This window comes from Hyaena hyaena, unplaced genomic scaffold (assembly GCF_003009895.1).
Source record: "Hyaena hyaena isolate Hyena2069 unplaced genomic scaffold, ASM300989v1 scaffold_1210, whole genome shotgun sequence".
NCBI lineage: Eukaryota > Metazoa > Chordata > Mammalia > Carnivora > Hyaenidae > Hyaena > Hyaena hyaena.
Genome location: NW_024081845.1, coordinates 178,455 through 190,485, shown reverse-complemented (window position 1 = coordinate 190,485; position 12,031 = coordinate 178,455). Strand labels below are relative to the sequence as shown.

General features: G+C 39.2%; 1 protein-coding gene across 1 annotated transcript in view; it reads left to right on the top strand.

The window, feature by feature from the left end:
- AKAP9 (A-kinase anchoring protein 9) overlaps window positions 1-9,971 on the top strand; it is a 154,584-nt gene extending 144,613 nt beyond the window's left edge. Inside the window, 5 exon segments of the mRNA XM_039222901.1 lie at window positions 674-906; window positions 2,741-2,826; window positions 4,000-4,129; window positions 5,151-5,290; window positions 9,422-9,971. Of these exon segments, the coding sequence (XP_039078832.1) occupies window positions 674-906; window positions 2,741-2,826; window positions 4,000-4,129; window positions 5,151-5,290; window positions 9,422-9,456 (624 nt within the window). The 3' untranslated portion in view covers window positions 9,457-9,971.
- The last annotated feature ends 2,060 nt before the right edge of the window (window positions 9,972-12,031 follow it).

Sequence of the window (12,031 nt, the reverse complement as noted above, 5' to 3'; positions counted from 1 at the left end):
GACGAGGCATGTCACAGTGGCAGCACCCTGAGCTCATGGTCCGCTTCCCACCATGTCATCTCTAAGGGACCAACAGAAAATTCTCTTTTCCACTGCTAGCAGAAGCTCTGCCACCTTCAGTGTCAGAGCATCGCTCTCTGTAAGATCGTAAGCCCTCTCAAGAACCTGTCGTCACTATGATGAATATTGTAGGAAAACTACTTTTAATCTGTTAACATAAAATCCAAGAGAAAAATGTTTGGAATATTTTTTTAACTATGGAGTGAACATGAATTTATGCCTCTTAAAGGGGCAGAGAACATTAGCATTGAAATTTAAATACATTAGCAACTATAATAGTAAAAGTGGCTCTGTGCAGTTAGAGAAGAAAAACTGAGATGATAAGGTAATGACAAAAACATTTGCAGTAATTATGAATAGGGGCTAAAATCCAAAAATATAGGTATACGGTTTATGTTCACATTCCACTGACTAAAAAGAGGCAGAAGTGTGAAATTTAAGGTTGATTATCTTTACTTTCAACTTTGCTGATAACGTAGAAAACAGTAGTAGGGTATCTGCCATTCTACTACTATTTTTTTTTTTTTAATAAAATCTAGGTTATCTTTCTCTAGAGAACAATTTGAATGGCTTCTTAATAATGTTTTTGTGTTCTTCCCTTGTTTAAACATAGAGAATTTATGGTAAATATCTGAGGGCGGAAAGTTTTCGGAAAGCTCTCATTTATCAGAAGAAATACCTGCTGCTGTTACTGGGTGGCTTCCAGGAGTGTGAAGACGCCACACTGGCTCTGCTCGCCCGGATGGGGGGACAGCCAGCCTTCACTGACCTAGAGGTGATCACCCACCGTCCAAAGGGATTCACCAGGTTTCGGTCAGCTGTCAGAGTGTCCATGGCAATTTCAAGGTAAAGTGTTTGAAAGAAAATACATTTTAATAAACACTAAAAGGATTTAGATTTTTAATCTACTCTTATCTCCGCCTATTGTGCTCGGTATTCATATAGTATGAGATGTTTGCCATCACCAGACCCTGCCTGCTTCTTTCTTTCATCCTTTTAGCAGGGATACTTTATGTTGCACTGTGGAGGCCCTATGAAAAGGACTTCCAGGCACAGGCACCTGTTAACTCACAGCTGGCACATCCATTCTGGATTGTTCTGTTACATTTTGGTTTTTGTCCCTGAATAAGCCCATGAAGTAGCTCAGATTTATAAATGAAAGAGATCATAAGAGGGAAAATATGTTTTTGAAAAATTACTTGGGCTACATGCATTTGCTGTCTTCCATGCTAAAATCACGCACCCTTGGGGCTCAGCTACACGGAGCCCTGGCCTAACTCTGCGTTCAAACCCGAGATTAGCCTTTAGGGCACTGGACTGTGCTAATGCTTTTGTCACGGCTTCTCTAGTACTTCTAAGCCGCCAACTCTGCCACTCCTTCTCTTTGTGGTTCAAATGGAGCCAGGACTCAAACTCCCTTGAGGACCTGGCCTCCTGCCATCCTCTCACCCAGGGGCAATATATCGCGACTCCTAGGCTTTTCCTTGCTTCCGCTCCCTTTTATGTATGTAGTAACCAGGCAGTCTCATAACTACTTTCAGTTTTTAAAGTTCTTCCTATCAGGTCACATCTGATAGGTCTTCAAAGGGTTTTGTCCTTTTTCCTTTACCTATCTTTCTTTGAAAAATATGACAGTTTTTTAACTAAAAGCTGTCTGAGATCACCTAGTCCAGTTCTCATCCATGCTGGCTCAGCAGAAGGAACTCACATTTTATCTTGTTATGGTCTGAAGCCCTCCTTGCCTGTTCTTCTCCACGTTGTTGTCAGGTGGTTCTAGTTTCTCCTTCCTTGTCTTTCATTCCTTTCATCACTTTGTACACCTTGTACAGGGTCTAAGTGCTAGGAGATGCAGTGATAAAGAAAGAAAAAACATAATCCTTGCCTGAATCCCTTAAGGCAGCTCACTTCCTACTGACGAAGACTAGTGTGCTCATAACTTAGAAGACACTAAATTCTTAGAAGACGCAGGTCACAAGAGTTCAGTTATTACTTTTACTGGAAGATTCGGTAAGTCTCTCTGAAAGCCAGTCACCGTTGAAGGACGTCATCCCATCTCCCTCTTTTTGTTGTTCTCTTATATGTTCGTTGTATTTTCAGCCTCCTAAAACTGAGCTTTGAAACGGAAGAATGAGGAAAGCAAAATTGGTGTTCCAGAAAGTTTCTTGGGCCAGACTCTGTCTACAGCTGGTTTGCAGCAGTGATGCCGCCGCCACCACCACCCTTGCTCTTAGTGCCTCATTGTTTTTCCTCCCTGGTCACATGGCCTCACTCCTCCTCCAGCTTTCCCAGCTTAGTCACACTGCTCGTTTAAAGGTCTTTTATTTTCTTTTCCATCTCATTTGCCTATAGTCTCTCCAGTCTTTTCTCCTTTCATTATTTCTTGCCCTTTCTTTGTCCATCCACTTTCCTCCTTTCTACTTTTGCTTTTCATCTCTTTTAAGTCCTTTATACCTCTAAAGTCAGAACAGATGAGACCTCTGATGCCTCTTGGAAAGCCTGTTCCAGTTAAGTTTGCAACAGACTAGGGGACGTTTAATGATTTTAGATTAGGCAGTCATGTGATTGTGTTGAAATTTTTCCATGTTCATAAATGTATGACTTGAATTTTGTGGGAAGTATATATTTACACTATTTCCGTTATAGATGTGCTGTGAAACTTTGTCTTCGCATCTTTTTTTAGAATGAAATTTTTGGTTCGACGTTGGCAACGAGTCACAAGTTCTGGTTCCATCAATATTAACAGGGATGGCTTTGGACTGAATCCAGGTAAAGTCAAAATAGGATTTCTTTTCTTATGTTTAGGATTCTTTTAAATTACTGTACATATAATGCCTTCCTAAAAATGTGTTCTGGAAATTGTATTATCCAAAGACCCCTTATAATAAGCAACAGAACTGGGGACCTTGCTGATTTTTAAAGAGTGATGAGAGCTCATTTTTATGGGACATTAGCCCCGCTTTTTTCCATGTATTCTCCCAGTCCTGTGAGGTAAGTATAGTTACTGTTATTCCCACTTTACACAAGGAAAACTGAGGCCAGTAAAGCATTTGTTGTTGGCTGCAGAGGCAGCTCTGGACACTGGCAGTCTGGCTCTAGAGCCCACTCTCCTTACAGTTGCATTTAAGACTCTGATTCGAGAAAGGGTTGCTGTTACTCAGTCATGTAGAAGTTATAGTTTGAAGTTTTCAGAGTACTCAGGTTTTGAGTTTACAAATAGGCTGTATGTAATGGTAACAGTTAAAATTTCTTCTCTCTTTACCTACAAGTGGAAACAGACATTAGAACTTCAACAGTTTAGGTATAAGGATGAGCTTAGAAACAGGGGAGGACACAGAGTTTCAGACACAGAGCATAACTGTATTAATACAGCTGCAGATTGGTATTAAACCACCTTTACACATTCTGTCAGTGGCTGAGCAGCAGAGAAAGAGAATATTCAGTACCCTAAGCAAAGTGTTTTGAAATATGCATCCTTGCACATAAACAGCTGAAATTTGCACTATAATGAGTTCTCTGTTGTAAGTTAGCAAATCTTGATTTCAAGTTTTTTCTAATAAATCAGTAGAATGATGTGATGTAATACTTTTTATCCATATCATCTTTTTCTCTGAACCACACATACTCAGAATACCCCTCATATCACTGCTAGTTATTATGAAGAAGAATTTTCTTTGACATCTAGTTCCTGATTATCAGAAATACTTATATTCAAAGGAAAATAAAACAGTAGTTCTACTGGTTTTGTTTCCCCCCCCCCCTCTTCTTTCGGAAGACTAATTGAAAATAACTCTAAATAAGTAGTGTTGTATAGTACAGAGTAGTAATCTTTCGAGCAAATATCTGTTTTGTAGAAATTTTTCAAGGACTTGATTTTTTTTCTTTTTTCGTTTACAATATGGTACAATATGGTACAATATGGTACGTTTTGGATTACTTTAGGTGCTGAAAAGACTGACCTGTTTTATCATTCTTCTGGTGGGCTGGAGCTCTATGGGGAGCAAAGACACACTGCGTATCGTTCAAGATCAGAGCTGGACTATCCTAGGTCTCCTTTACCTTTTCAAAATCGGTAAGAGTGTGCTAAAGCTCCTGAGTCATTACATATACTGACGCTTAACAGAGAAAGGAGGACCGTGTTAGGGCTCTGATTGCTTTGCTTTGAAATAGCTGATGTCTTAGTTGTATATGACTTTACATAAGCTAAGGCTCAGAATCAAAAACAGTTTTTTAATTTATACCTGGTTTCCAAGAATATTGGAAACCGAACTGATTATTTATATTTGCTGTGGTTGGACGCTGGGAAAAGTATTAACTAAATTGACAGTGCCTGGAGATCATGAAAAAAACCTCTCAAGTCTCCACAACAAGATGCATTTGTGTACACAGCGTTCATTGAGGACTTCTGCAACAAGCATTCTGCTGGACACTTTCATGAGGACTTTGTAGCTGCTTTAAGTTTATTGAACTTTTTTCACCTTGTACATCGGAAGCTCAGAACTTTGGGGGTATAGATTAGGCCTAGCTTAGTGTCCCCAAGCACTTCTTGTGGCTCATTGACAGAAGGGACTACCGAGCGTAATGCTGAGCTGACAGGACCTATCAGCCAACTGAGTGAAGAAAAGAATGATTTAAGAAATATGGTTATAAAGTTGGAAGAACACATCAGATGGTATTGACAGACAAGAGCCAACAGATAATGTCTATTTTTAGCATGGCCACATATTGGAAATATTGCAAAGTTACAGTTTCTCTCTAGTTTCAATTTTTAACCCTAATAATGTACAAATATTAAGTATCTGATGCTTAGTCTCTGTACCAGATTCTGGGCTGTATACCTTCAGAATCTCTAATCCATATATCGTCTTGCCCATGAAAAGACTGAAATCTCTAGTCAAACCTGTGGACCAGCAGCCGACACATAAAGAAAGGTTCAAATGTGAATTCTAACTGTTCTTGCCAGTTATCAGTTATTATGTTCATAACTTGGGTTAAAGATCTAGATTTTGAGGGCAGGGTGGTGGCAGATTGTTAAATTACTTGCGTTAACTGTGGCTAATTTTGGATTCATGTTCATATTTTTAATCTTACAGGTACCCGGGCCCTCCAGCTGATTTAAATCCTGGTTCCTTAGCATGTTCTCAGCTTCAGAATTATGACCCTGACAGAGCCTTGACAGATTATATCACTCGGCTAGAGGCACTGCAAAGACGACTTGGAACTGTACAGTCAGGTACTCTTCAGCGTTACTCTGTATTATTGGCAGCCTCGTAGTGTCAGACGGACCCAGAGCTCCCCTTTCTCTTTCTGAGATTCCTTACCACCTTCATTAGGATAATTGAATCTTAGAGTTTAGTTCATGAGTTACCAGGTTAGACTTAGGAATTTAACTCAAGAAATGATTAACGACCCCAGTTTCACTCCCACGAAAAAAGGTACCCTACTTAGATTGATTAGATGAAATTCACAATAGGCACCAAGGTAGAGAGTCCTGAGAGGCTTACAGAGTTCACCAGAGAGCGTGTTCCTAATTACAGTGGACTCCTAAACAACACAGTCTGAACTGCACAGTTCCACTTACATACAGTGCTGCAAATGCCTTTTTTTCTTCCTTATGATTCTTATGATTTTCTTAACATTTTCTTTTTTCTAGATTATTTTATTATAAGAATACAACATATGAAAATATGTGTTAATTGCCTCTATGTTACCTGTAAGGCTTTCTCGTCAGTAGTAAGATTTGTACGTAAGTTCAGCTTTGGAGGAGTCAGAAGTTACACACGGATTTTCAACTGTGCAAGGGGTCAGCACCTCTAGCCTCCACATTGTTCAAGGGTCAACTGTGATATGTGGTGAGGCATGTGAATCAGGGGTGGGGAGAGGAAAGACAGAAGCTGTTGTCCCTGCTAGTACCCAGTACTTTTATCCATGGTCCCTGTTCCATTCAAAGTACTTTATGAAAATGACCCATTTTTTTCCTCTGCTCAAAAACACAAAAATTCATACTTAATAGAAATGGATTCCCTGTTCATTGGGGGAAGACCTATTTTCCCTGTCTCCCTTCAATTCACTCCTGATTCAAATGTTTGAGTCAGTTTAATGTGCTTCAAATTAACTTAAATCAAGTTTTACCTCTTATTACTTTTGTTAAAGACTTTTTTCCTACTATTCTCACAAACTGTCTAGGGCTAGTTTCAGATTAGTAGTTTGTCTCCTCACATTAAGAGATCATCTAACCCAAGCAATTTACAGTCCTAGGAAGCTGTTATGATCATAGCTGGACTTTGGTATGGTTTGGTGTGGTTTGTATCGTGTTTTGAGCATCTAGATTTCATAGGACTCAGATTTTGAAGACCCAAAGATTTTTCAAGAGGCAGGAGGTATAGAGTATAGAACATTCAACCTGCAGGGCACTTTAAAGAGAAGCTTAACATTAGTCTTACCTTGCTATAGAGCAATAGTGACTTTCAAATATATATTTAGACCTCTTTTAAAAATCAGTTTAAGGATAAATAAGACTTTTTTTACAAAAATAAAAAGCAGATTTTTAAATAGAGGGTAATCGTAATCTTCTGCCTTTCATGAACTAGTCAATCTGGTGTTGGTAACAATCTAATTTGAAATCACTACAGGCATACCTCATTTTATTGTGCTTCGTTTTATTGCACTTTACAGATAAGCTTTTTTTTTTTCTTTCTTTTTTAAACAAATGAAGGTTTGTGGCAACCATGTTGAGCAAGTCTGTTGGTGCCATTTATTCCAACACCACTTGCTTATTTTCACATCTCTCACATTTTGGTAATTTTCACAATGTTTCAGACTTTTTCTTTAGACCTTTGGTCAGTGATTTTTTGATGTTACTAGTGTGATTGTTCTGGAGGCACCACAAACAGTGCCATAGAAGACAGCAGACTTAATCGATAAGTGAGTGTGTTCTGTGTCCTCAAGGGACCAGCCATTCTTCTGTCTCTTTTCCTGTCCTGCCTCTCTATTCCCTGAGACAGCTGTGTTGAGATTAGGCCAGTCAATAACCCTACAGTGGTGTCAAAGTATTCAAGTGAAAGGAGGTCACACATCCCACTTAAAATCAAAGGCTAGAAATGATTAAGTTTAGTGAGGGACACAAAAGCCACGATAGGCCAAAAGGTAGGTCTCTTGCACCAGACAGCCAAGCTGTAAATGCAGAAGATAAGTTCAAGAACTCATCCTTATGCCGATTCTTCAAGGAAATTAAAAGTGCTGCATCAGTGAACATGTGAATGATAAGAAAGCAAAACTGCCTTACTGCTGATAAGAAGAAAGTCTTGGTGGTCTGCGTAGAATATCAAACCGACCACAATATTCCCTTAATCCAAAGCCTAATCCAGAGCAAAGCCATAATTCTCCTCAGTTCTTTGAAGGGTAAGCGAGGTGAGGAAGCTGCAGCAGTTGGTTGACAAGTTTTAAGGAAAGACGTCTCCACAGCATAAAAGTGCAAGGTGAAGCAACAAGTGCTGATGTAGAAGCCCCAAGATCTCCAGAAGATCTAGCTAAAGTAATTTATGAAGGTGAATACACTAAACAGATGTTTAATGTAGACAAAAACAGCCTTCTTTTGGAAGAAGATACCATCAAGTGCTTTCCTAACTGGAGAGGAAGACTCATGGTCTAGCTACAAAGGATGGGCTTTCTTATTAGGGGCTGATGCAGCAAGTGAGTAAGTTGAAGCCCGTACTCTTTTACCATTTCAAAATTCCTAGGGCCCTTAAGAATTATGCTAAATCTGGGGCGCTTGGGTGGCTTAGTCGGTTGAGTGTCCGACTTCAGCTCAGGTCATGATCTCACAGTTCGTGAGTTCGAGACCCGTGTCGGGCTCTGTGCTGACAGCTCAGAGCCTGGAGCCTGCTTTGGATTCTGTGTCTCCCTCGCTCTCTCTCTGCCTCTCCCCCACTCATGCTCTGTTTCTGTCTCAATAATAAACATAAAAAAATAAGAATTATGCTAAATCTCTGCTTGTGTTACATCAGGATAGACACTGCATCTCTGTACAACATGGTATACTGAATATTTTAAGCCGTGTTGAGATGTGCTCAAGAAGAAAGATTCCTTTCAAAATATTACTGCGCATTGACCATGCACCTGCTCACCAACGAGCTCTGATGTACAACAGGATGAGTTTACATGCCTGCTAACACAACATCCATTCTGCAGCCAATGGATCAAGGAGTAATTTTGATTTTCAAGTCTTATTATTTAAGAGATACATATTCTAAGGTTCTAGCTACCATAGATAATGATTCCCCTGACAGGTCTGGGCAAAGTAAATCAAAACCCTTCTGGAAGGATTCATCATTATAGATGCAAGAACATCTGTGATTCATGGGAAGAGGTGAAAATATCAGTATGAACAAGAGTCTGGAGGAAGTTGATTTCAACCCTCATGCATGACTCTGAGGGGTTGAAGACTTCAGTGCAGGAAGTAATTGCATATGTGGTAGAAATAGCCAGGGCACTAGAGTTAGAAGTGGAGCCTAAGGATGCGACTGAATTCCTGCAGTGTCATGATAAAACTTGAATGAATGAGGAGTTTCTTCATGGATGGGCAAAACAGGAGCTCTCTTGAGATGGAATCTGTTTCCAGTGAAGATCCTGTGGAGACTGTTGAAATGACAAAGGATTTACAATATTACATAAAATTTAGCTGATAAAGCAGCAGGGGTTGAAAGGATTGACTCTAGTTTTTGTTTTAATTTTTTAATGTTTATTTTTGAGAGGGAGAGACTGAGTATAAGCAGGGGAGGGGCAGAGAGAGAGGGAGACAGAGAGAGAATCCGAAGCAGGCTCCAGGCTCTGAGCTGTCAGCACAGAGCCCAATGTGGCGCTCAAACTCACAGACCATGAGATCATGACCTGAGCAGAAGTCAGACGCTTAACCAGCTGAACCACCACCCAAGTGCCCCAGTTGACTCCAGTTTTGAAAGAAGTTCTACACTGAGTAAAATGCTGAACAGCATCGCATGCTACAGAGAAATTGTTCATGAAAGGAGCCAACCGATAACAGCAAACTTCATTTTTGTTTTATCAGTCGGCAGCCTTCAACATTAAGGCAAGACCCTCTACCAGCAAGGATTGTCAGCTCCCTGAAAGCTCAGATGATGATTAGCCTTTTTTAATATGTTAGACCTAATGCTATTGTACACTTAATAGACTACAGTATAAACTTATTTGCCCAGAGAAACAAAAAAAAATCTCTGTATTGCAATATTCACTTTATTGCTGTGGTCTGGAACCAGACGTGCAGTATCTCCAGAGAATGCCTGTGCTAATTATTCTGGGATAAGTAACAATTTGAAATAATTTTACATACCTTGTTTTTCTCTCATAGGTTCAACCCAGTTTCATGTGGGCATGAGAAGATAATCCTTCGAAACATGAATCAAAGTGATTTTAAACAAATTCCCTTTTGTAAATCACTTGTTCTTTTGTGCTTTTGTATCGTGGATATTCAGCGGGACCAATATGAACACAGCTTATGATTGTATACAAATCCCTTGCCAGCACATGAAAACAAACTGGAATGTGTACATATTAGCATTGTGTATGTATTCATACACAATAATCATTAAATTACATGTATATTTGTGGAATGCTAATTTAAATGATTAAATTATAAACCTTGTGTATTTATCGAATGGGTGAAAAGATTAAACTTTTGCGCATTATGATACTGCTGAATGTGTAGCTTGAGGTGTCCTGCACTTTTCCTACAAGGCTACTGAAGTTACATGTTTCTGCCCTAATATATTTGCTACTGGTGATGAAGACAGATAATATCACTTGTAGAGACCTATTTTTGTATAATGGTAGAAGTTTTGAATTTTATGGGGTATTTTGTCAAGTACTGAAATAAAAATGACTTCACCATTTTAACCACACGGGTATTTGAACCTTCTTCACTTTTGTTTTTTGGAACTTTAACTGAGCCATAGTTCCTGGTGTAGGTCTTAGACCATTCAGGTTGCTGTGACCAAGTACCGTAGACTAGATAACTGATAAACAACACATTTATTTCTTGCAGTTCTGGAGACTGGGAAGTCAAGGTGCCAGCAGATTTGGTGTCAGGTAAGGGCCTGCTTCCTTGTTCATAGACTGCCATGTCCCTGTTAGATGGCAGAAGGGACAAGGGAGCTCTCGGAGAGGTTTTTTGTATGGACACTAATCCCATTCCTGAGACTTACGTCCCCATGACCTATCACCTCCCCAAATGCCCCACTTCCAAATACCAACACATTGAGGATTGTGTTTCAACAAGAATCTGGGCGGGAGTTGGGGGCGGGGGGCACAAACATTCAGGCTGTGGCAGGGCAGAGTATCTCAAATATGTATACTTTTTCTGTCCCTCTCTTGAGCAAGAGTTTCTTTTGCACTTTCTGTCAACTTTACATGTACATGTAGTTTTTTTCACTATAGTGATATTTTCAATATTAGCCAATAATTGCCCTATTATGTTTAGTGTTACTTGTTCCCCAAGGTGTGTACTCATAGGTGATGCCCACTAAGATAATGCAGGAATCATTTAATGCAAAGAATCTTAAATTTTATTAATCACAATGCTAAATGCAGCAGAATTAAGCAGTATGCTTGCTGTCCAAGCCAAATTCCAGATTGGGAGGCTCCCACAGAGTTAATATGAAATCTCAGTATTTTTTTAACCAGAGTCTTCCCTGAAACATGGCAGCTTGCTAAAACAGCAAGAGGAAAATCCTCAGGATTTTCTTACCACTGGACATTCTATGATTTTATACCAACAAAGAGGCTGCAGTAACAAATTCTACATTCTTGAAGATTTCAAATTAATCTGATTCTTCCATATTAGCATCTGGGTTCCAGAAATAACAAAGGTATTCTAAAGCAGTTAGTTTAAGTGAAGAGAGATGGGGATAGTACCTTAGTTAACATAGCTTGCCATTCAAGGCCCTTCTGCTGAGAGAGAATGGAGAAGCTAACAGATGGTGAAATGAGACTCCTCAGACACTTGTCCATCAGCTCTCCTTATGACATGAGGCCTCTGCAGTCCAACTTGTCACTCCTTCTCAGTAAGTGGTTAAAAACAAGTCTAAAATGAACTATTCACTAAACAAAGACTAGCCTTACTCAGGGTTTTAACTTTTTTTGTGCCATGAGCCTCTAGTTGTCTTGGAAACTAAGGGTCCCTTCTCAGAATAGTGCCTTTAAGACATAGCATGTACAGGGTTGCAAAAGAAAAATTATATAGCAATAGTAAGTTCTTAAAAATTTGATACATAAGATTAAATAAGACCGATCATACCTAGTAACTACCATAATTTCAGAATAGCGATGGAAATAAGGTATTTTGAGAGATCTGCAACATCTTACTAGGATATGAAAGTCTTTTTAACAAAATTACGGGTGCTGCTAATACTAGTAGTTTGTTGCTTAAATTCATAAAGGAAATACTAAATTACAGTTTAAAGTTAGTACAGAGATAGAAATTTTTTCCCCATCCCAAGTCCTAGATTCCTGAATTCTACTCACTGAAGCACACCACTTTACAATTAGTGAATGGACCATATTTTTTCTCAGAGACCATTTCAATGTGAAAAACTCAGCAGGGATCTTACCTTCAAAAATAGTTTAACATGAGTTCTCTAGCGTCTTTCCTTAGACATAAGGGAAAATATTTTAGCCTCACCTAGTGACAGCAGGCAACATGGTTAAATTACAGGTATACATAGTCAGGTCCCAAGTTATAATTTGAGCTGATTCTTGACAGGCTTCAACACAATGTGACCAATGATACTACCCACCCCGCAAAGACTCTATGTTACCTTCATCTTAAAGCCAGATTTCGAAATCTCCAAATTTAAAAAAAAAAAAACACCTAAATTAAGTTTTAATAAACAGAATAACAAATATCCCTAATTAGATTCTGGAGAGGAAGCAGGAAACCACCTAGAGCCAAAGAGAACAAACA